We start from the raw sequence: 26,101 nt of genomic DNA, 5'->3' as shown, positions 1-26,101 counted from the left end.
GGGAAAAACAAGCATAGAGGCCCTGAGGCAGGAACGAGTATGTTTTATTGAAAGACAGAAAAAGGAAGTCCAGAGAAAGTGGCTGAAGCAAGGCTAGCAGGTGTGTGGTGGGAAAAGAGGTCAGGGACACAGTCAGGGGGACCTTTTTATTTTATTTTAAGTGCAGTGTGACACTATTTTTGGCTCTTTACCTGGAGAGTTCCATGTTCTGATTTACATTTTAAAGCGATCACCGTGGATACCGTGATAGGATGGAGGAATTTGCCAATGTTCCGGATCACCTGGTGGTGTTACTATTTAAAGCATTGCATGAGTGCCTCTGTGTATTACGTTGAGAACATGGAAACCTAACCATGCCAGTTTCTTAGCCATAAATGTTAAGGCCTTATGAGTACCAACAAAGCCAGTTCTTTTGTGCTACAGAAGATCTGTGAGAAATAGACTTCCTAGTAGAAAGTATTTCCTATGAACTGATATAACTGTTAAAGAATTCTTCCACACTAATGAAAACATTTAAATATTGTAACATACTATAAGCAGGCATAGGCATACTACAGGAGAATGTAATACAAGAGCTTTGGAGTGATTGTATTCATGCTGGTAGTCCTCTCTGTGTCTCTGTGACTGAAACCAGTCATGCCAGCTGAGTAATGACACATGACTAATGCTACTAATGCTGTCTACACTGGAGGCTTCGCTGAATGAGTGGACAAGCTGCAGAGTTATTATGTTTGGAAAAGAACATTGCAGGAAAATAATATCAACTCCTGGTGGTTCTGTGGTACTGTCTTCCCTCCCTCTCTCCCTCCCTCCCTCCCTCCCTTACTCTTTTCCTCCCTCCCTCTCTCCCTCCCTCTCTCGTGTGTCTCTGTGTGTGTGTGTTTGTGCACGTGTGTGGATGTGTGCTGGAGGCCAGAGGTTGACAGTGGGTATCTTGCACAGTTGCTTCCCCCCTGGGGTCCACTGACCTGACTCTGTGGTTTCTGAGCTGAGGGGGTTTGTTTCTGCTCCCCCAGAGCTGGGTTCCTGACACACTGCCATATGCAATTTTTACTTGGATGCTGGGGATCCAAGTTCAGATCCTCATAGTTGTGTGGGTAAGTGAAGTACTTTACTGAGTATGCATGTCCTCAGCACTCTGTGTCAGTCTTGTCTAAATGCTGGGAGCATTAGATGTCTGCATTATACATCTAACAAAAGGGTTTGAAGATATGACATACTGTAAATAATAAAGTGGCAAGTGGTATATTAGATATTTCCATTTCTTTTGTTCTTTTCAGGTTGCATCATTCTGCATGCCAGCTCTTCCATGTGTTTACTTAGACTATATTGCAAAGAGTCGTGGGATTCCATTACTTGTACTCTTTAGATATAGTCTCATATCGCAAGCCACCCCTGTCTGTCTAAGACTTCAATAAGCAAGGCTTGACAGTGGAAAATTGTTACAGAGCCAACAGCAATACCTTATAGGCATGGTTAAACAATTTATCTAAAGCCATGGTTATAAAGCTTTATAATACTTATTATACACACATATAGATATGCATATAATATATATAGATATGCAATCACTACTTACTGTAAGAACATTATGTCTATATTTTTTAAAACCTCAGAGTTCCTCAATTTAAAGTATGTAAAACTGCTGTAAAATTTAAACAAGGCAAATGTGAACAATCTATTTTAGCTCTTTAAAGCAACCCCTGTTAGCAGCTGTATGCACAGATACTTCTACAGTTACACGAATCAAGTGGGAATCCAATGAAACCTAATGCTTTTGTTTTTTGAAGGTTGTATAGTATACCTGAATCAAATTTTATTCACGTGATTATTAATACCAAGTTCTTTTTTTCATTACAACTATAAGTGTGCCTAAAAGAAATAGCCTTATTGTAATGTTCTGCTTGCCTTCATGGGTATCTATGAAGGTGTTCTTCTAAGTGCAGTTCCTGGGTCACCATTTATTGACTAGCCAGTAAACTTCCCAAAGGGATTACTAGTTGTATTCTAGATTCTTAAAGCACATTTATAAGCATCCTGAGCTGCTCATGTCCTGTTTGCTAGTTAGACCTGAGTTTATCCTTTACATAAAAGCCTAAGGACCAGCTGAAAATGAGACTCTCAGTGCTCTTGAATTTGCTTCTTAGATAGCCTTGGGCCTTTCTTCAGAGGTTAAAATGTAGATAGTAAAACTGAGTTTATGCTCCTGGTTTGATTGGATGCTCACTCTGGCTCATTGCCTGTATCCCAAGGTACAGGTAAAAAATGCAGTGGCTGTGGCCTTGGACACTTGCGTTTCTGTTGCATTTTTGAAGCAATGGGAGGCTGAAGGTCCTGCTGGTCTTAGCACTGATGCAGCTGTAGAAGCTCTCTGGGAACTTCTTGGCAATCTAGAAATGAGTTCTTCTCAGGAGTCCTACTTGGTGGTCTGTATTTGGAACAAAAAGGAGAGCTGCAAGCTGATCTGGACAAGCCTTCTCTTTATGGCATTACTGCAGTTATGTGGTACCTCTACTTTGTTTTAGTCCCTCACTCCTGGGAAGAATTTTAAATGAACTGATGTCCAGACTCAGCTCTGTATGGAGATTTCTTAGGAGCCCCTAAGGAGTGCTGCACGTTGGTGAACTGAGAAATGAGTAGACTCCCCCCTTACGTGATGGTGCCATTGCGGATTCTGCTGCTCACCTCATGCAGAGTCTCTGCAGAGCTGTCGGAAGAGGCTGTGGCACCCAAGGAAGTTGTTCTGCTCTTCTTCTGAAATTGAAGGCTCCTTACTGTTCCCATGCCACTCGCCTGTTGATCCGGAGGCCAGTAGAGTCAGTGGCCATATTTCATCATCTTTTGGTCCCTCTCAGAGCTTTTGTATCTCTCCACATGCTTCCATAAGTGCCATGGTTTTACTGATAGGACTGAACTGAAATGACACCAAGGCTTGTTTTAGTTCTGCCATGATGTTAAAAGGGCAGCAGTGATTTCTCTGATGGTCTGAGAGCCAGTGGAACATACCACATACACAACCCTGCCTTTATGGTATCCTGTGCATAGATAGATACTAAGAGAATAAAAAGTTACTGAATGATTGGTAGCCATTACATATGGTGAGTTTCAAAGCTGGCTGCCCTTTTGGTCATTCAGTGGTTTAATCCGATGGTGTTGAGATAAGTATCCCATTCATAAGGCGGCTGATTGAGCTTCTTCCTGCATGGGAAATTATTTACAGTCAACGTGGATAGGACACATTCTTACCTTGGTGTTTTGGAATGGTTAATAGAAGCCTTATTTTATATACACTGGCAAATTTGAGGTGAGAGATTAATTTTCCTAAGGTTAATTCATTTAAGCATCAGAGCTACATTTTTGTCTGCACGCCTATGCTTTTAATCCATAATGAATTCTGCCTGTAAGGATTAGGGTTGTTTTTAGGTCTCAAATCACAGTGAAATAGACAGGTGTCCGACTAATCATTTCTGGACTTTGAGGCACACATCGTGCTAAAAGAGCTAATTACCTGAATCAGTATTTTAAAAATCCAAAGAATTCTTAAGGCTCTGATGGTGACTAGTTGGACTGCCATGGTGATTACAAGATGTCATATTGTGTGTCTGTGCCCTAGATTGGACTGGTGGGGTCCATGAAAAAAGCTCATATATATTTATTTTAGTGCGTCAGTCTGTGGTGTGTGTGTGTGTGTGTGTGTGTGTGTGTGTGTGTGTGTACACATGCATGCAGGTGTGCTCACTGTGTGTGCACATGTGGAAGCCAAAGTTGACAATGAAGATCTCCCTTTATTGTTCTCTACCTTGTTTTTTCCAGATAGGGTATATTACTGAATTTGAAGTTTGCCATTTTGACTAGATTGCCTGGCTACCAAGCGCTTAGTGTCTGCCCGCCTCCATCTCTTAGGCACTGGGGTTAAAGACATTTGACACCTTTAACCTGGGTGATGGAGATCCAGTCCCAGTCTCAGGTCCTCACGCTTACACAATAAGCACCTTTCCCAATGAGCAATCTCCTGTACCCCACAGTAATATGATTTTAAAATGGTTTGATGTGTGAGCACTTTGGAGGCTCCTGGTCATTTAGAGACCATAAATATTGCAAGACAAGCATGCTAGCTAAATGAGACATTTGTCCTTAGGTACAGTCAGGTACAGACCGCAGCTGTCTGTCACTTAGCAATACAAGTGGATGACTTCTCCCAACAAGTTAAAAGTACTGTAGCTTTTACTATTCTATGAAATAGTGGTTCCAGAGCCGCCAGTTCTGATGAAATACATTATTCTGTTGTTACATCTGCATAGTTCGTGTCCCTTGTCAAATTAATGAAAGTAGATTAGATTGACCAGTTTGCATGTCCATGGGCCACAGTGGATAATCCAGTTAAAACCCATCTGACTTATTATTCTTCCCTTGCTGTGTTGAAATGCCTCATGGTTCTTTGGTTTTCTGACTGTTCAGGATCCGTCCTCACTATGGACAGAGTTGCCTCTAGGTCATCAAGTCTAACACAGTACATCCTTACAACTTTGTTTACGTATTTATTTTTGACAGTGGAAAAAGCATTTCTGGTGGAAACTATGACTTTAGGCTCCTCACAGGAATAGCACCAAAGACAATAAGCAGATTGACCCTTAAAGTTTTTGAATTTCAATTTTTTTTTGTTTCATAGTACAGAATTATATTCCACTTAGCACTGCAGTCTCCATGAGGTGGATTTCTGAAATGGCTCAGAGTGTTCAGTATATCTTAAAGTGTGATACAAATCTTCACCGTCATGGTCACCTTCATTATGTAAGTGAGCCATTGCCTCTCGGTTTCAGTTGGTTTGTGCATTAAGATTGGGCAGGATACAAGTCAGTTTTGTTTTGCACATCATTCCTCATCTTTTACCTTTACAATGCTAATTTGGCTCTTAATATTTTGTGCTGTTAACTTTTGTACTGTACTGGCTTACCCTCGCAGTAAGGAAATGTGTCTGACTGTTCCCCATGAATTTTGTTATCACATCTACATATGCTGGATTCAGAAGTATATTTTTCTTTGCCCTACTAAGGCCATCCTTTTAAGTTTATTATTTTTATGTGTATGACTTTTGCCTTGAATGTATTTCTGATCCCCTGGGATTGGAACTACAGATGTTTGTGAGCCACCATGTGGGGGCTGGCTATCAAACAGTGCTCTAACCATTGAGCCATCTTTCCAGCCCACACACCTTTTACTTTGGTAGCACTTACCTTGAGTCCTGCCATTAAATATTGAAGCTGATGTAATTGCTTTGGATTTCCAACACTACCTAGGACCTATTGTTTGCATGATGAAGTTGTCACTTATTGTTTTTAGTGTGTATGCCTTCTGTGCTGTGGGGAGACGGGGGGGGGTGTCTAGTGAGTTAATTACTGGTGGTGATGACTTACTGAGGAAAATGATATTTTGTGTTTGGATTTCTTTTTTTAAGTCTAATGAAATGAGCACAAGATTTTCTCACAGAAAATTGGTTTCTTAAAGTGTGGTGACTTTATTATTATGAAACATATTATTGTAAAACATATTGGCAGTATGTTTTAATAGTTGCACAAAACATGCATTCTTACCTATCTCATATTTATATATTTTTTCCTCACTTAGGACAATCATCTAAATGTTAACACTTCAAAAAAAATAGTTTGTTGCTATACTTGTTGAAATCTATTTACAAAGTTTTCTTGATGTGAAAACTAAAAGAACATAGTTAACCAGCTCACTGGTATACTATCAAGAAATCCTTGTAGAATCTTTAATTTCCCTTAAAATAAAGGATAGTTTGTCTCGAGAATATATTGGGAAGCTAGCTATCAGCACTCAAAGTTGTTCTATTATAGGTGATGTGGTATTGCTACATAGCCCTAATAGAGCAGATTTAAATCGTGGGCCACAGATTTTAGACCTAAGCTGTGTGTATTGTGAGTGTGACATGGAACAGTATGAAATTGGCGGGGGGAGGAGATTCAGTTTTGAAAGGATTTACCGTCAACTCGGCTTTATTGCTGTACTTAATCATTCTTTACTTTTTAAGTCATTCTTTGCCTAGTTTCTTATGGTTGGATTCCCAAGGTAACATCATAGTAATTATCAGTGTATACAATTGAAAATAAGCAAGAACAAGTGAAATTCAAACCCAGCTGCTTGTCAGGAGAACATCATAGCCAGAGGAAAGGGAACGTTCAGTGTGCTTTTAATTCACATGGCTCATTTCTCAAAGGAAATTTAGAGCCAAGTTTTTTAAAAGTAATTTTCAATGTGGATGAATCTGAACAACTTGAGATTTCAATACATAGCCTGTGTGGAGGCTTCGACTGAAGAAAGAGCAGGTGCCCGGACAGTTCTGTTGACCCATGCTCTCCAAGAAAGCATGCCAGCCACTACTTTTCAGAGGAAGAGAACTTGTGTGGAAAAACAACAATGCAGCTACTATTTACAGTAGTTGTGAAGCTCCCTTTCAAAGTGAGTTCTTGCAAATTGTCCCTTTTCATAGAAGACTGAAAACATCTGTAAGAATGTGTCATGAAGGGCTTTTTCATGGAGGGACGGAAGCTCTGTCCCCATCCCATGTGACTCTGACACTACCTGAGGGACATCTCACTAATAGATTCCAATAGTGAGCGCTTCTGAAAGACCTGGATTCATGCGCACAGTTTGAATTTCTATGATACTGATTAAGAAATCATGTATTGTCCCCCCCCACCCCATCAGTGCCCCAGGCAGATGGAAGAGGTTTCCCTGCCCCTCACCAGCCACAACACTTTGGGATAGCAGGCCCTGCCCCATTTCTAGGCAGTACAGTAAAGTCATGCCCTATTGGCAGAGTGTGAGTGAGCCAACCTTGAAATTGTGAGCATGGGGGAGCTGCCTCTGTTACTCATCCCTCTTTGCTGCCCATCTACACCTGAGGCAGATGGGAGAGATGCCCCTGCCCCTCATTAGCTGCAGCACTCTGGAGATGGCTCCTATGTCTCACCTGGGCAACACAGTAGAACTAGCCCTGAAAGTGTATGTATGTGAGAACCAACCTTGAAGAAGTGAGAGCAGGAGATCTAGCCTTACCTTACTCAAAGCTGCAAGGGGTGAACTAGACAGGGCCGTGCTGGAGAGCTCACTCTGTTGGCAAAGACCAGAGAGAGCTGACAGGCTGACCAATGCTGCAACTACCCAGGCCCAGAACCAGGGTTATGTGTTGGCCCACCTCCACATCCACTCTATCTGTCATCTGCTGGAGTATGGGGTAGGGAGTGCGTGTGGGGTGTCAGTCCTGTGGACCCCGGGCTGCAGGATCTTCATGATACAGGGCAGCAATGAGATGTCTATGAAGAGTTCCAGTGAGGGCCCCATGTAGATGGTGCGGCAGAGACCAGGGGCCTGGAACCAGACTAATGATTCTTTTCGATAAATGCCTGCTCGTAATAATATATGGATATTGTGTCACACTGCAGCTTCAATGATGAGATTTTCCCCTTCTTCCCTCCCCCCCTTTCCCTCTTAAAGTTTATTTTGTTTGATTTGGAGTGGGGAGGGAGATGGGTGGGATCAGGAGGCATGATGTGAAAGACACAAAGAGTAAATTTTTTTAAAAAAGTATTTTTTCTTATTTTTTAAACAATGTGACAAAGTAGTACAACTAAAACAAATCAAATAAAAGGTTTATTAGGCAATTCTGTACCCTCCAGTTGTACCAAGGGCTATACGCTGTGTGTGTGTGTGTGTGTGTGTGTGTGTGTGTGTGTGTGTGAGAGAGAGAGAGAGAGAGAGAGAGAGAGAGAGAGAGAGAGAGCTTCCACTTTCTTCTCTCAGCTCTGAGCTTGTAATACTTCAGTGTGGAAGGATAGGAAATGATTCAAGTGAATGGGGAGAAAGTCAAGAGCCTCCCTAGTTTTCTTGCTAGTAGAGATGTGCCTTGGTGGGGCAGAAGAGCCACGTTTTCCTCATCTCTGGGAATCTGACTCTAAGCCTGGTTTCTGCCCTTTACTCAGTGATTTTGTGCAGCCCTTATCCCTTTGAGTTTTACGAAAACATTAGTTAAAAAAAAAAAACCATTGTGTCTTTGTGTCCTTTTGACAATAAAAGGAGATAGGGTAAAGTACAGGCAGGATAAAGCTGAATACATGTTTTCCTGTGCTCAGGTTGTAGCTCACCATAGACCACATGTCTAGCATGCCCGGAGACCTGGGTTCCAGCCCCAGCATCAAAGCAAAACCAAACAAACACCAACCACTTACCTCAAACTCCTCCCCTGCTTTCTGGGAAGTGTAGGAGTGGAGTAAGCTAAGCAGGAAAAAGGCATGTATTAAGATGGAGAAAGAGTGAGACAGTATATATTTTAATTTTTGAGTGTTTGAGAGGAAGTAGTATTGTTTGTGTTTTTATTGGAATACAGCATGATCTAGTATGGTTCTGCATTAAATTTTTCTGCACATCCAGATAGGCAAGATTTATATTCATGGCACGATCTCTTTCCCTGCTTTCTCAATAGTAGCAAGTCAGTCTGTGGCAGTATGTTAGGAATTATATTTACATTCATATAAACCACTATGATATTTAAACTAGAACATACAGGAAGCTGACAAAAATTTGTGAGAATATACTGAACATGTGTGGCAGGCTTGTCTACTAAAGGAGTGCTCACTGATGACGATGTGTTATCTTCACAGTGAAGCCCAGAGTGACATTCAGAGTCCTGTGTATCCCACCCAGGACCTCTTCCCCATGGACATGCGAAGTTCTCATTCTTTATGACTTAGTACAGCCACAGGGAAGTCTTCCTGCTATGACAACATGCCATCTACTTTCCTGCCTGAGTCTTTGCACACACTATTTACATCAACTACAATGCTATTTCCTATAGGCAGCTTATACTCACTCTATTTCTCTGTAAATTTTCTCTTTTTGGGGCATGTTCTTTAAGCCTTGGCTAGTGTCTGATGTTATAAGATCTCATTACACAATATGATTTTCTGTAATGACAGTTACTATAGCTGTGAAAACCAATTGCATACTTTAAGCTTTGATTAAATATTTTTGTGTCAGTCTTCTGTTACTGTAACATATATCAGAGAGGATTAGCTGTGAAGAGAAATGATTTCTTTTGGCTCTCAGGTTTCAGTCCCTGATTCATTGACCCCATCGCTTTTAGATTCAGGGTATGTCAGCACATCACAGTGACACAAAGCTGTTGATCATTTGTCTAGGAAGTAAAAGATCGGATGTAAATGAAGTACCTCAAGAATTCCTCAGAATTTGAAGATCTACTATGTTCCACCTTTTTACTGGCTTTCTGTCACAGCAGCACCACAGACTGGGGACTAAACTTTTAACACATGGGTCCATGAAGGAAATTTAAGGCCTAAGCTTTAATGTTTATGTTTAGCAATAGCTTTCAAAATTGAGGAAAACAAACAAGCTATGGCCTTGGACAAGAGCCTGCCAGGAGCCTCTTTACCTGTCTTACTGACTAAGAGTAATGGTATTAATGGCATTAAACATGTGAATATGTAACTGAGTTTTTCTGTCATCTGAAAAGCCTCCATTTAACCTGTCACAGGAAAAAGAAGGCAACTTATGGTCTACCTCATCACTGTGCATGTGAAATAGAAGAGCTCAAGTACATAATATGTCACACTTTCTTCTCTGAGTAGGACACTCAGTAAGTAGTAATGAGACACCCATAGAGTTCTCACGTTCAGGGCATGTGACCATCTGAGGAACAGCTACATTCACTGTATTAGGAACAAACACTACAAAAATGACTTAGGTCCAATCCTTGCTTTAGATATTGTCAGGTATTAGATAACCAGAGGAGGGAGTAGAAATTCGGTTAGAGACTGTGGTATAGACAGAGGTGACATGTGCAGTAATTCTTGAGTTGCATGCCTTTTTCTTTCTGTGGAATGTCCAAGAAGACACCAAAATTGGACCGGGTACTCTTTGCACTCTAAGAGTGTTTGTTTTGATGAATGGTGCATGGCTTAAAAAATAAGAGCCTGGGCCTGGAGAGATGACTCAGTGGGCAAAATATTTGCTATGAAAGTGTGAGGACCTTGGTTTAAACCTCAAGGACCCATGTAAAGATGGACTTGGTAATATATGTTTGTTATCCCACTGTTCCCATGTTGACATGGGAGGCAGAGACTGGGGAATTGGTGGAAGCTTGCAGGCCACCTAGTCTGGGGTATACAGAAAGACAAGCAATCTTTCTCAGACAAAGTGAAATATGAAGACTAATGCCTATGTTTGACCTCTTATCTCAACTCTCACACACATGAACACACACACACACACACACACACACACACACACACACACACACACACACACACACACACACACACACACACACAGGCAGAATTTGGTGTTGGAATTTGCCCTGGAACAAAGGAGAGGAGGGGCCCTCAGATTCAATGTTCATAGATTCAAGGGACTGTTGCCACTGATGGCTTTAGCCTCCAGTGCAGAAGAATAAGGAACTTTTAGGGAAACGCCCGTATAAGCTTCCTGGTTGTCAGAACATACTCTTCCCTCAGTTCCTCTTGTTCACTTTGTCGCTATTCTTTATTCTAATTTGGTACATATTCTTGGAGACCTTGGTGAAGAGTACATGAGGAGGGGGGAAAAAAACCCTGCTAAACAAATAATAGAATGACTACTACAGATTTAATTATAGCCATACAGCTGCCTGTTTGAAGTGCTGTTCTAGGGCCATATGGTCGCTTGTACATCCGAGCCCCAGAAGGACCTGGCTTCTGTGCTTCATAGAGGATAATCTCGAGTTCTCAGAAAAATGAGAGTAGCCACTTGGAAGTCCATAGTATATTTTTCTGCTGCTAATCCCACCCCCACAGACTTTGATTGACAAGTTCTTGTTAAACTCGAATCTTTAGGTATTAGAGCATCTGTTCATGTGCATTTTAGGAGTTAGCTGGACTTGTCAGCCTAACTAACAACTGATTTTTGTTGTCACATGTGATTTGATGACTGGAATCACTTCTACATTTAACCATAATGACCTCCTTTGAAAGGCATTTTGATAGGTTATCATTTCAGTGGTTTCATCTCCCAGTGGGAAAAGAATGGGGGGTGGGCTCAAGTGAATATGGCTGTTCTAGGAGTATGACCTTGAAGATAATGTCTTTAGCTTCTCTGGTTCACAAGAGAGCCAGGAATCTCCTGAGTAGGAGTGAACTAGGAAAGATGCTTTTGCCATTGACACATCTGGGGAACAGAGACAGGCTTTCCTGAGCACAGTGTTCTCTGACTCCCTTTCCCCAGTACTTAAAGAACACACATTTTCCGTTCCTTGCGGTACAAAACTCATAGTTTGAAATCTGTACAGTTCTCATCCTTAGAGAGGAACAGCTTTGGTTTTCATTGAGCATGTTTTCAGTTGGAAGACTATATATTGCTTTGATGTTTAAGCTTTTTATATGTCAAGGATCCATTCAAATTCGTGATAAAACTATGAGTCCCTTTAGTTAAAAATGTGCAATGAGAGGAAGGCTCAAAAATTGCAAGCAACTTGAAGGGACCCCTGAACTCCCTGCAGCCTTAGCAGGGACCCCAGGTTATAAACTGCTGCTGCCATTTGTTCTGAGTAAGGGGGCTGCAAGTGAAGAGAAGTAAAATAGTGGTTGAGAGGTTTAAAGCATCAGCTCTGTGGTTTATATGAGGCCCAGGTCAAAGCTCTGTTGGGTTCGTGGGTTGCAATGGGGGTCATCCAAGGTTAGGTGATGTTTGGGACAGTACTTTTTGTTTTTGTTTCACAGGAAAAGCATTCTGCATGGGTGTTTGTTTTCCTAAGCCATTAACTTTCAACTCTTGGTTGCCTACATTACTTCTGATGATATCCCCCTCCCACCTCTCATGCCTGGAACTTCTTGTTTTGGACAGAATAGTCTGTGCTTTTTAGTAGTTACCCTGGCTGGGGTGTGTGCAGAGGAGAATATATGTAAAACATTTCTCCCTAGACTATAATTTTCCCTTAAAGACACTAACCCCACAATGCTAATTGTGTTTGTTTGTTTTGACTTCCTCTGGTTGTTCCCTATGTAACCTTTCTTCCTTCCTGGCAGCTAGAGGTTGCTGGGAAATGAAAGGAACCCTATGTCTGAAATCTTTCTATTGGGGGTGGAAGCAGGAAGACTATTAACAAATGCTGCCTTTTAGATATTAATAGGTACATCCAGAATTAGAAGTAAATGGTTTTTTCCCCCCTTTGCTTTGCTGAGCACAGTTGTTCAAGGACAAGTATGCCGGGTTGAGGGGATCCAGATAGATACAATGGTGCAGTAGTCATGAGGAATTATATCTATTTTATACAGTAGTTGCATTGAATTACCCACGCTCACCCCAACCTTCAGTCCATCTGATGTGGTCACCCCATCATGGGTGAATCTCTCTATAGCATTTTCGAAGTCAAAGCTCATGAGTCTATACATCTGGCATGATTAACTCCCCTGGGGAGTTTCCAAACTGTAGTTACACAGCTTTAAAACTGTAGTTCCAAGCTGGGGGAAGAATTTTCTCTGCAAAATTTGGAAGGTTATATTTGAATTGAAAGTGGAGGTGTGTAAGCAGTAATTTATTTTATCCCTTTGGGAATGAAAAGCTTTACTTAGCCCATCACCTCTTCCTGGGATTTTGAGGGTGATATTAAGACTATGTTGCAGTTACAAAGTCACCATTTATTGAATAGCTATACTGCTAACTCTGGCACAATCCTGGGAGCTTCTCCAATGTAACATAACACTTGACTTGCAGTACTGTCTGCAGACGAAGATGTGGACTCTGTTTTTATTAGCCACTGTTCTGTAGGTTAAATAAGGGCATAGGTATGTTGATTGCTAGTCAGATGTTCACTTTAAGTGTCTGTGAATCACCAGTGTTGCTGAGTGTTTGCCTTTGCCACTGAGGAATATTGGGCTTTTGAAGAACTCCACTTTCTATGCTATATGCTCCATTCAAGGCTCTTCCTTCATCTCCTATACCTAACCACTCTGCCCAGGTTACCTTTTACTTTCTCTGCAATGTTTTCAATCTCTAGATGCTGCTGAGGCTATCACGAGTCAGAGCTGCCCCATTTCTTCACTCAATTGTTGATTGTGCATGGGCATTTAAATATTACCTCCTTTATTCCTCTTCACAGCTCTGTGAGCTAGTCTTTTGTGATGCCCATTTACAAATGGGAAAGGCCAGTCATGCCTCATGTGGGCAAAATCCTAGATTTGCTGACAGCGCTGTCTGGTTACAAAGATGGTAGACGGCTAGTCTTTGACCCAGCTCTTGGCTTAGCCTTTTCTCTTTTCATGATCTCACTCAAGGCACTATAATTTCTACACCTCACTTTCTTCATGGGCAAAAGGAGCCAGAAGTGATAACTGGTTTGCAAAAATGTGAGAATGATGCATGAAGCACTCCTGGCTCAGTGCATGTCCAGGAGTATTAGTCATCATTGTCAATTATTACCATCAATGACTTAAGAATAATTATGGAAGTTCTTTGTGTCTTTGGATAAGAAAGGTACATTGCCATCTTATTAATATGATATTTAAATATTAAGTGAGGAAGGAAACCACTGTGCAGCTAAGCTCCAAAAGCAGGGATCCCTTTCAGAAGTTTGTGGAGAAAACTATAGCACAGGTTAGCACTATCAAGTACTTCTGCAGGAATTAAAGAAAGACATTGGGTAATGTTGGTTTGCAGTGCATGTTTACCTGTTTTGGGACAGCAAAAACACCTTCACTTTTTTTTTTTTTTTTTTTAATGAAGACCTACCTTTCTGCAATTTGGTAATATCCAGGGGATCACCTGTTATAGAGATCTCCATTTCACACTTGCCTCTGGAAAGGATTTTGATGTTATAACCTGGGATTACTCACCTAGGATTAGTTAATTAACCTGGAATTTTGTGTTATATGAGCACCTACTGCAGGGCTCAGAGTGCAAGGCATTGAGGAAACAAAGTTGAATATTATGTGATATTTTTTAAAGAGATATTTTACCTTTTTAAACATACTTATGATCTAGTAAGAGTCACAGATAGTAGTCAATGATGCCTTGTGCCAAATACAGTTACAGTGGATAGCCTGGGGGATGGAGATGGAGGAAATCAGGACCAGATTTACCCTTCCCATAGTGCCAGGCTAGAGTGTGGAGGTGTATGTAATTGGAACTACAGCATGTAAAGAAAAGGCAGGGCAAGCAGGTTGTGGGAACTTCCTAACACACAGAATAATTTGCATTTCAAGTCCGTCCTTGAGACATGGAGTGAATGACCCTGTATTTACAATTTGTGGAGTTTATGACATACAATGAAGGGAAAGAACTTTGAAAAAATCCGCTGACTCAGCACCCGGATTTTGTAGGTTCTTCTTTCCCTTTAAGCCCTTTCCAAGTGCTGAATTTAGGCTGTCTTCACCCCAGCTTGTCTCTCTGTGCTGTTTGTTTTAATTAATATTTTTTTAATGTGCTCATCATGGCTTTTAAAGGTTATTCATGCAGATGTTTCAACTCTGGTTTAGTGCATGAACGGCTCTGAGACTTTTAGATCAAGAACTTATAAAATTGAGGTAGTCAGATGTATCTTTGAGGCGTGTAAGAATTTAACCATGCGGTGACCTGGGCAGATGTCTGTGTTCAAGTCGTGGCTTAGTGACTTAGCTCACTGAGTTAGTGGAGGCCCTTACATCTTTTAGACCTCAGCTTTTCTTATCTTTATAATGATAGAATACATGTTTCATAAGTTAGCTCTAAGAACTAAAATAGAACATACAAACTTGCTTAAAAATTACTAAAAGCTAAATACCCGAACAACAGTGTTTTTTTTTTTTTTTTTTTTTTTTTTTTTTAATATAATACCAGACACAAAATGTGGCTTGGAGATTTAGATTCTTAAATGAGGTCATTGCTTGAAATTTCATCCTGTTTAGGAAATTATACCCACTTCACGTTATATTTAGCTTGATAGCCATTTGTAAACATGTTGCTTTGCAGACTCATTTGCATTAATGGTGGTGAGATCTCTAAATTTGGAAAGAAAAATTATAAAATCAATATTTCACCTTCAGGCAATTGTTTTTATTTGAAGTTGTATTTCTTTCAAATGGAAAGGCAGAAGTTGAAGAGTGTTTTAAAAATTAAAAGTAGGACCACACAGCCTTCTGGCATCTTGACTTAGTGACTTTATATGCGCTCAAATTTTGTGTATTTTGGAAACCTCAGACTACATCAGAGATGGTAAGTGCCAGTAACAGTATAAGCAATGGTAAACAGTTTAGATGTTATGAATTCTCAAGCAACAGCTTGTTTTACCTCCTAAGACAAATGAGCTAAGACAACACCTGTCAAATCATAAATACATCCCATAGGCTCTATATACTTGCTTTCCATTTTATTGATTATTATTTATTATTTATTTCCTTTTGCCTTCTCTGGAGTTCATTTTGTTTGTTTCATTTGTTAGTTGTGTGTGCTTGGGGATCAGGTCCACTGCTCTGTGTACAGTAGGCATGTGTCCTATTACTGAGCCACACACCCAAACCCTCATGCATTATTTCATTCTTCTTGATGCATACACACAGACCTTTCAGTCTTAGCCTTTATTTTATAAGGCTTGCCTTTAAGGCCATGAATTATAGTGAATGCATGGGTTTGGCTACATTGTACATTTGAATATTCTGAGGGTTTAGATTATAAGTAATGTATTTAACAACCCAGTGGTACAGTTCAATCTCTAAGGCAACAATTTTGCCTTTACAGTACATTGTGCTGAAATTTCACATCTTATAATCAATATCTTAAGATGTAATAAAGTTTTTTTGAAGCTTGTGTCTAATAGCTTTGCTGGGTGCCCTTGCTTTAAGGCTGTGGCTAATTTCTGTTTGTTTCTCTTGCATACCAATCAGTTGATCTGGTCCACTCATAAGCCTGGTAATTTCTGACTAAATATCACTGTGAAGAGAATTTGCTATTATGGATGATGCTGTCTTCCTTCAGATATCATTTATTTTGCTATTGGTTGTCGTGTAGGTTGAAGATGGGCCATGCATGTATTTAGTTTGGAATCACACTGACTGGAAGCTCTGTTTCTATGGAGTGGATCAAGTATACAACTGCTAGCTTCCTATAGCTATACAGAATCTAAATTATGAGAATTCATAGCTTCAGAGTCAACTCCTATGACAGAAATATACAACTGAGGCCATGACGTAGAGAGTCTACTAATCAGTTAGGAATGGACAATCCGAGTCTCTTCTTTCTAGTCTGTTGCTTCAGTGTAAAAGAAAGCAGCTAATGTGCACACCATCTTTAGGGTACCATGAAGCTCCCATTAGAAAGAAAAATCCCATTGTATTTGTCAAACTTTCATATGGCTACTTCTCTGTAGGCATAGAGAAGGTAACTGGCAGAGGCAGAACACAGTAAAATAATTAGACAGTAGAGTTTTTTTTTCTTTGTCAAAGCGGTTAATTTTTTTGCATAGAGGAAGTAGATGCATTCTCAGAAAACATAATAATTCACAAATGGCTGTTTTGCCTAGACTTCTCCATGCTTTGGTATTCCTTAAATGTTAAATTTCTATAACAGACAGTTATATCATAGCATGGTATGTTAGACTTTTCTTGAGAAAATCCCAGTGAGATGCAAATGCAGGGGGTTTATACATATATTTTTTTCTTTTAAAGCACGGTAACTTTGAGATTGAAAAGAGGTACTTCTGACAAGTATTCCATGATAGTATGGCAAGTGGAGAAAGTCAGGAGCAAATCAGTAGGCATGGTAACTACCTAACTACAGAAAGCATCTACAGGAAAGGATATGGTACCGAGATAAAGTACAATGACATGGAACTGGACAGGTGATTTTATTTGGGGAAGAATAACAGCTGGAAAATCCCCAAAGAAAACAAAATAATCACCTCCTGAATACAAGAAAATGAGGACAGAAAAAAATATTAATAGCAATTCCAAGAATAATCCCTTTGCTTAGGCAGACAGGATAGTTTCAGTATGTGGACACGAGGAGAGATGAGTTGAGAAACCACACTTTCCTAGAGGTAATTATTTTAATGCAATAATTATGGGAGAGAAAAAGTTTTTAATACTTGCCACTTTTCCAAGGGAAAGTTGAATCTACTCAAAGGTGGTTCTGTTAGGTGTGAGTATGCATCAAAGGGGGTTGGAGTTCATGCTGTTTCTCAGTGGTTATACTAGTGAAGATCACTTAGGGGTTATATTTTGATGGGTCCCATTTGTGAAATCTTAACTGTTCAAATGACTTTTCCTTCAAGAGGGTAGGAGATCCTGATCTAAGTGGGGAATGAAAGATTTGTTTGTTGCAATGAACTGTGGGGTACTGCCCTTTGGGGATGAACAGCTTGCCCATCTCAGAGCAGAACTGTCATCTCTCCACGTCTACATTTTATTCTGCTTTATCCATTCAAAATTTCCAGTGTCTTGACCTACCTGTGCCATGCTCTCTGGTTTCATAGAAATCACTGTGGTTGGAAGGATACTCAGGAAAGTGTAGGAGTAAGCACACACAGCAGAGGGCAGGCTGTAGAGTTCTAAGAAATTAGGGCAAGATCTTACTCTGTAGGAAAGAATATATTAAACAGGACTCAAAGGCACATTCCCCATGGAGAGATACTCCCTTAGCCTAGAGGCAGGAGGGAAGGCCCAGTCCCTACTCCAAATGACTTGACAGATTTTGATGATCCCTCCTGGAAGGCATCACCCGCTCTGTGGAGTGGGGGGAGAGGGATGCGAGGGGGGCCAAGGGGTGTGGGAGGGAGGGAGGGAGAGAGAGAGGGGGGAAACTAGAATCGATATGTAAAGTAATAAAAAATAATAAATACATTTAAAAAAGAAAAAAAAAGAAAAGGACTTCAAGTATGCACACATCTGGTGTACTGCTTATATTGTCTGGTAAAGTAGCCAAAAATGGGGGGCTGGGAGAGAAGTCACAAAATTATTGAGCTAGCCAAATTATATTTAAGTAATTGTAGCTCCAAAGGCAGCTGCTTGGAATCTCTTTCTCTGAAATCAAGGTTGGCTAAAGGGATTTCTCTGCACTGTGTGTGTTCTTGTATTTGACCCAGCTTAGAATCCAGCTACGCCATTCCCTTGGAGAAACAACTAATAATCTACTAGGAAGAAATGTGTCAGATTTTATCTTTGGAATTCGATCCAGATGATTTTATTGGAAGACTTTCAGCTTGATTTATAAGCCTTGTATTTTATTCTTATTCTCATGGTCTGTTATTGCCTTTTGTGATGCCTTGCCTTTTAATCTATACAATTTTCTCTTAGTATTTTATGATTGTTCAAAGTTTATTTTATATGCCCAGAATCAGCTTTTATATTTCAGCCATTACATTTTCCTTTATCAGATATTGTTGCATCCCTTAAAAATATAACACATGAATCAGTGTTTGATAAGCCAACATTATGGGATAGATTTTTTAAACTTTGACTCAGAGAGGCACCTTCCTTGAACCTTGCTACTGGGTGTGACTACTGTGGCTTGTGACCTCCTACTGTACAATGTACCTTTCATGTTATTTACGTTTCTTCCTTCAGTACAGCTATTTCTGAATTTGCTTCTCTATGGTACTGGGAACTTCAGGAGTGTGGGATCTGTCTGTTCTCCACAGTGCCTGCAGTTAAACCCTGAGCATCGTGGTAGACCCTGAGAGTGGGATTGGATGAAAAACGAAAACATTTCTATCCTAAGCAACCTTTTATGATTGGATCTCATGCCACAGTGTGCCTCTTCTTCTGGTGGGAGAGGAGACACTCTGAGGCATATAGGCTTACTGCAGAGGCTTATTCAGTTTTATGTAACCTGATGTTCCTCGGCTCTTCTGTCAGGTACACTTCTGTGGCTGGGCTCTGCACTGGAGAGGAACACACTCCAGAGTCATGTAAGCCTGAAGAGGTGTGCAGTGGTTTCCCTAACTGGGCAGAATTCTTAGAGGAGCTGCAGGATGCGGAAGACTAGGGCCTCAGCTAACCCTCTCTTCACCTATTTTCTCTCGAGCTTTTGTTTAGCTTTTGTTTCTGACCTCCCCCTTCCCTGGTATGATGGTCCTGAGACATTCCTTCCAGCCTGGTAGGAAACAACCACTACCGCCTGGGAAGATGTTGATTTTTACATGTTTTAATACAAGTCGGTTTTATTTATTTGTTTTTAAAAAAAAAAAAACAAAAACAAAAGCATTTATTTTCTCATGTGGGTCATGAATATAACTTGTTAGGGAAGGACTTTAGTGACAGTGGCCCATCCAGGCCTTTTGTTTACTTTCATGGCCAGGTGGGGTGCCACTGACTAACTTCTTAAAGAGGAGGGTTGCAACTCACTTGTAAAACACTTTCTGCAGAAACACAAGGGCTAGAGTTGTGAGCTGAAGAGGTGGGTGTGGGGGCCCACCTATTATTCCACCCTGGGAGGCAGACATGGGGGATTACCAGAGTAAGTCAGCGGGTGGGTGAGACTAGCCAAGTTGGTTTTTACTGAAACACCCAGCTGAGGTAGAGAGTTGATTGGATTATGTGGATGAACAACTAAGGATGATTCCCAGTCATTTCCAACTGCAGTCTCTGGCCTTTGCAAGTGCACAAAGCCCTATATGCCCATATACACAAAAGTACACACAAACATACACACACACACACACACACTCAGACACACAGTCCTATATGCCCATACACATGAAAACAACACATGCACACATGCATACAGACACACACTACTTTATGCCTACATACACAAAAGCAAACACATACATACATAGACATATAAAATGGAAAAAAGTTTAAAATATAAATAAAAAGAAGGGGAAGGAGAAGGGTAGAAATAGTAATTGCCTTTCATTCATTCAGCAGCTGTTAACCTTTCTTCTCAAGTATTCTTTGAGACATAGGGAACCTAACACTGAGCACATTAGATGATCATTTTACCTATAGGGAGCTTATATTGGAGTGGGGAGGTAGGTAATGAAGATTAGAGGTATGTTTGATAAGTACAAGGAACAACAATCAAGGCAGAGAGAGAAATGGGAAATTTTGTCGGGAGAGGGAGCAGGGAGCAGGTATCCTGATTCACGAGTAGGGACAGTCTCTCAACTGAGAAAGCCACTCTTAGTAGCCAGTGAAGAGCTGAGGAAGGGCATGCTGCAGACCTTCCTGTAGAGGAAAACACCAGCTGTGAAGAAGGGCCTAAGCTGAGCAGGCCCAGGGCATATGGATGAGGACATGGAGGCTGGAATGGTTGCCTCAGCAAAGACCAGGAGAAAATGGAAGGCAATTAGAGTGTAGAGCTTATTGCCTCTAGATGATGGTAGGACTCAGGGGTTTTCATAATTGTCTTGGCTTCATCTCATGAAGTTGTAGCCAATAGAGGGTTTTGAGTACAGGGATGAAGTGATCTGGCTTCTGGTATACCTGGTCTGGCCACTTTCATTCATAGTTGGGGAACAGAGGTAGAAAATGGCAGTTCAGGCATGAAGCCAGTGCCGCGTAGAGAATGATCACATCATAGCCTCAGGTGGTGATGCTGAAGGTGGTAAGAAACAGTGGGAATCTAGATGCAGTGCGATTGTAGATCTAGCAGGGTCCACTGGTGAAATGAACCTGGGTTATGAATGAAAGAGAAGGGTTGACGGTGACTGTGAAGTGTTGGGTCTGAGGTATAGAAAAAGGGAATTGCTGCTGTTCAGCAGGCAGTGAAGGATGCAAGAGCTGGCTGAGGGTGGGATGGGATAGAGCAGGAGGGCACTATTAGGAAGGCTCATTTTGGATGTGTGGGATGAAATGTGTGGTAGAAATCCAGATGAAGGTGTTGCAGGTCTGGAGTTTTGCGAAAGGTATGTATTTGTGAGTCATGAGCATGTAGGTGAATTTTAAAAGCGTAAGACTTGACAAGATCACCCAAGGAGTGTGTTTAGGTAGGGAAGATTTATCTAGGGCCTGATTTATCGGGATACAGTAATTTCAGTTAAAATGGGACAGAGCCAGCCAGACACTGTTGGGTATTTAGTAGACTGGATGTTCTGTGTGTTTTGTGGGTTTCATAGTTGTTGCAGTTGAGCCCTAAAAGCTTCCATAACTTTTCTGGACAGTTTGATGGTCTATTGATCTGATTTTCATTGCTACAAAACCTGTTTCTGTTACTTGTAGTACTTATTACAAATGAATTATGCGTAAAGTGGATCTTGAGTTTATTTCCAAAGAACTGCTATGACCTTCTTTGGAACATCTAACATGAGTATGATTCAGAAATGACTACTGAAGTTTCCAAAGAAGTGGGCTGAGACATTAGAACAAGCTGTGCTAAGCTCCAAAGGGTACTCCTTGGTCAGAAGTATGAGACCAAGTAGCCTAGGGGATTGCAGTCAGTGAGTCTGGCTACCTGTAGCCAGGAGTCTAGAGCAGAGACAGGGCTAGACAGTCAGATTCTTAAATGCTTTGCATTCTGTGTCCATAAAGAAGGATTTTTCTGGGAAGAGATTAAGGCCTTATTTTGTCAGTGTGTGGGCCACTCAGCCATACTCCAGTTTGCTTTGTGTATTGGGAACCACTCATTTGCTTCCTAGGTGATAAGAATTTTGACCACTCAGTGATTGCAGACATTTTTTGGGTCTGCTGTTTTCACATTTTTTTAAAAAGGTACTTTAAAAAAATAAACTTTTTTAGTGTACAAATTAATGGGGTTTCATTATCTTTTCATACATCAGCGCCATTGTTCTTTATTCACATTCAGCCCCCTACTTTCCTCTGTCTTTCCTCCCTTCTTGCTGGTCTCTTCCCATCCCCTAATAATATCCCTTTGTGTTTCATGTCACAATCTCGCAAATATGTGTATGTAGCTGTGTCTATGAAATCTATATTGTGCATATGACAGAAGAAAACACAGTGGTTTGTCTTCCTCCTATTATATTCTCCTATTATATTTCTCTCCCTCCATTTAGACCACATTCTCTTTATTTTTTCATTGCATTTTCATATACATATGCCTGTGTGTATAAAATTTAAGTCAAGATCACGTATATGAGATGTGAGAGAAAAACATGATATTTGTATTCAGAGTCTTATTTATTTCATCTAGCAAGATAATCAGTTCTATACAGCTTTCGTCTAAATGACATTATAATACATTTTTAATACAGTCATGCTGAGTGGTAGGAGTTTTGGAAGATTCCATACTGCTTAAAGTAACCATGTTGTTGATATCTAAGAATATGTACTCTGCTTTGCCTTATTTGTACATTCATTTTGGTTCCCATAATGTCTTGGTCCTTTCTTTTTTTGCTGTTTCACTTTAGAGCTGCCTTCTCACACAGGTGGTAATGGAAGGTGATGGAGGGTAATAGGCTGCTAGATATCAGTTTCCATATCATATATTTTCCCCAGTTAAGAAACTCTTAAGTAGAGATTGAAAGGAAAATGTTGACACAGCCTTCTTACTAATTGGGAATATTGAGCCATGCCTGCCACCTCCCGTCTTAGCAGTAATCTATGGCAGTAACAATTATGCTCACGGTTGCTTTTGGCTTGAAGGATAAGGCATGTATCATGGGTAGAAATTGTTTATTAGAAGTCTGTGCCTTTTGTGTGGTCTTTTCAAGTTCTTATCTTTATCTGTCTGCTTGAAATAATTCCCCTGAATTGTATAAAGGAATCATGAGTATTAGACAAACTTTCAAATCAACTGTGTCCAGCAGCCTTCACTCAGAGAGAAAATGGCTTTACACTCTCCTTAATCCTCCAAACACTTCCCTCCCCTCACCATCAGCTCACTTTTGGTTCACTGCAGAAATAGGAGTCCTTAAAAGCCCTCATCACCACCCAGCAAGTCTCTCAAATCACCCACGTTCAAACCCATCCAGTCTGCTTTTTTGGTAGGATTGTAAGCTGTGTTCCTGTGTACAGTTGACTCCTCTATCTGTGATGCGGATACCACCCCTGCTTGGTAGTCCCAGGATGTTTGGTTTGAAGTTATTTTTGTAGTTATTCTCTACCGTTCCTATAGCAGCAATCTGCCTCCTTTAGAGCCATTCTGTTCACTTTCTAAAGGATTGTGAGATAAACACTTTTAAACTTTTTTTCTTCATTTTGGTACTTTCTTCCACTGACCTCCCTACAGAGAAAAGCTACAGAGCTTTTCTCTGTAGCAATCCGTAACAGTTGGTCCTCCCAGTGTCCACTCCCTGATTCATTGTTCAGTTGTTTCCCTAATGTCCCTTGTACCCACTCTTACTGAGATTTCCCAGCATGGCTGCTGTGCCAGGTTCTTTGATCCACTCTTAAGTTTCATCCTTTGGAACCTCTACTAGCGTAGGATGAAGCTGCTAACACTTGATCATTACTTCAGCCTTCCTCTCCGGCTGTTGGTAAAGTCTAGTTCCCCTCTTTTTCACTCTTCTCCACTGTCTTCCACAATGTGTTCTATCTCTCTGAAGGATAGAGTGGCTCAGGGTCTGGGTCTTGGTGCTTTTCTCAGTCAATGCTCATACTCAGGGTTGTGTCATTCTGTTCTGTGGCCTTCAACACTGGTGGTTTCCAAGTCATGTTCAAGTTATGTAGGAGACATCTTCCTACTTAAACCCTTGCACATGGCATACAGCTTCAGTTTCTTTTCTCATCCTTGCTTCTTAGCTTCCCACACTTGACTTCTTACTACTCTTTTAGCCACCAACCTCCTTCCTGTCTGAAGGCTTTTCATTTTCCTTTTGCTTGCATGGTGTTTCAGTATGTCTTTGCACTTGGCTTGTACCCTTTCTCCATTGTCAAATGTGTTTCTTCAGAAGCCTTCCTTGGCAGCTCTGAGAAATAGTACTTCTCATTAATTTGCATCATATTTTATGTCCCCCATGGTTAATATGAACCTAATAGGGGATATGGAATGAGTCTTTCTTTACTGCTAGCCCTCTGGCTTAGATCATTGTGTGTGAATTCTCAATAGTGTATTGAGTGAGTGAATAAATCAGTTAACAAAGATAGGTCGCATACTATATGAGTGTGTGTATAATATCTATCCTATGTTATTGCATCTTTAGTATTTTTTGACAGGACAGATAAATGATTGCTATAATGTAATGGTTAATCAGAATATAAAACTGTCTGGCCAAGTACTGCTGCGTAAAGAGCCATTTGAAGAGATTTTCTACGAGGAAGGTATATAGTATGTTTCCTTACTCTTCTCTCTCTTGAAATAAATTATATTTTCTTGGCCCTTCCCATTCAGCTGAAGAATAAATTTATGAAAAAACTGCCACGTGATGCAGAAGCTTCCAATGTGCTCGTTGGGGAGGTTGACTTCTTGGATACTCCCTTCATTGCCTTTGTTCGGCTACAGCAGGCTGTCATGCTGGGTGCTCTGACTGAAGTCCCTGTGCCCACAAGGTAAGCTGTTCTCCCATGTGGTAGGGTTCACAGGGAGTTTCTGAGAAAGCGAATCAGTGGAGTGAGGATACACTCAGTGCATTGGAGAGGTTTCATTTGAATGTGCCTAACTGACATTTGTGCCCTCAAATTACATGTTACTTGAGTGGTAACAGTAATGGCAGTTTTATTAACTCATTGGCCCATGTATTAGTTTCTTCTTGTGGGTCATTCTTTTAGTATGCAAACTCTAGTATTCACATTTAAGAGATGGAGACAGCGAGTTTAAATACCTTGTCCAGATCAGTACAATTAGGAAGTAGTTCCGAGGTCATAGGTATTTTCATTTCCTCTGTCTTATGAGAAAATTGTTCCTGGGCTCACATATATAGAGACACCAACACATAGATGCATATACATATGTAAATGCTCATCTTTGTAAAACTTGTCATCTCTCTAAGCACTTAAATTTGTACACTTTACATCAAGCATGCCATTTTGCATTCAAATGAATCATGCTTATGTTACAATCACATGTTACTCTACTGCTCTGTACCCTAGAAGTCATCCTGTGATCTGTCTGTGAAGCTGTGCTTTGTGGTTTGGATGCTTGATGGAAGCACATGATGATGGTAGAAAAGCCAACGCCTCACTTAGACTTGGCTAAGAGAGATGTTAAAGAGTAATTTGTAGCTTCAGGTTGACATCAGGAAATTACTACCTGATTGGGGAGGAGTGTGCTTCCTGTGGGTCTCGGGGCAGAGGAAGGTGACTTCTTTTTGAGCATCTACACGTGAATAGGAAGGGCTATAGCTCCCCCTCAGTGGAGTCAGATGGTCTGAGCATGGTTAATCAACAGTGACAAGAGGTTCAAGGTTTGTTCTGAGCCAGGTTAGGAAGAAAATGAGAAGCCAGTGTCCCAAAGCCCCTTCAGTTTCTCCATTCTTCCTGATCACAAGGATGGGTCCTCCCACCCATCCTTTTTAAATACCTGGGGCAGACACTGGCTGCATAGCATTGGAAAGGAGGCGATCGCAGCTGTGCAATTAATGGGATTATTGTGATTGGTGTTTTCTGTAACGTTCCAGCCAGAGCCTTGCAGTTCCGTCTGAGCAATCACCTGGCAAGCCGCTGACTCAGGATGGCTGGAGTCCAGCTTGGTGCCCTGATGGCTTTCTGTATGTCTCGGCACTAACTTTTCTGGGGCTGGAAAGAGAGGACATGCTGAGAAATGTTAAAGAAAATTGCTCTTGCCTTTTCATTTTTATTACCTTTTTTTCCCTTTAGAAGCTACAAATAAAATTTTAAAGGCATTTTGTTTACCAGTGATCCACACACACACACAGTTTGAAGCCATGTTTTTTTTTTTTTGTGTGTCTCTCACCATCTCCTCCTGTCTGCCTTGTTCCTTAGTTCATTCTCCTCTGTACCAGAGGGAGCTATTAATTTTGAGTTGAAATGTGGCATCATCTGATGACCAAGGGGAGTGAAGCCATCTATTTAAGAGAAGTGAAGGGGTATAATTTAGTATCATAAAACTATTTCTGGGATGTAATCTAAAAAATATACCCTAAGATTTAATATTTTTCCAAGAAATACTTTATGTGTTTGCTGTCTTCAGAAGCACAGTAAACTGTAATCACCCATTAGAGAGGCTCCTTAGCTGGCTTTTTGTTGTTGTTTTGTTTGTGGTGTGT

At 40.7% G+C, this 26,101-nt stretch overlaps 1 protein-coding gene across 2 annotated transcripts in view; it reads left to right on the top strand.

Annotated features, from left to right (window-relative positions):
* The window catches only part of Slc4a4 (solute carrier family 4 member 4), a 321,804-nt gene that overhangs the window by 191,602 nt on the left and 104,101 nt on the right, over positions 1 to 26,101 (top strand). For both annotated transcript variants that reach the window (XM_051198120.1, XM_051198119.1), the window contains exon 8: positions 24,268 to 24,425. In XM_051198120.1, the coding sequence (XP_051054077.1) occupies positions 24,268 to 24,425 (158 nt within the window). The remainder of the gene's footprint in view (positions 1 to 24,267; positions 24,426 to 26,101) is intronic.

This window comes from Phodopus roborovskii, unplaced genomic scaffold (genome assembly GCF_943737965.1).
Source record: "Phodopus roborovskii unplaced genomic scaffold, PHOROB, whole genome shotgun sequence".
Taxonomy (NCBI): Eukaryota; Metazoa; Chordata; class Mammalia; order Rodentia; family Cricetidae; genus Phodopus; species Phodopus roborovskii.
The sequence above is the reverse complement of the archived record's forward strand: the minus strand, read 5'-3'. Positions and strand labels throughout refer to the sequence as shown.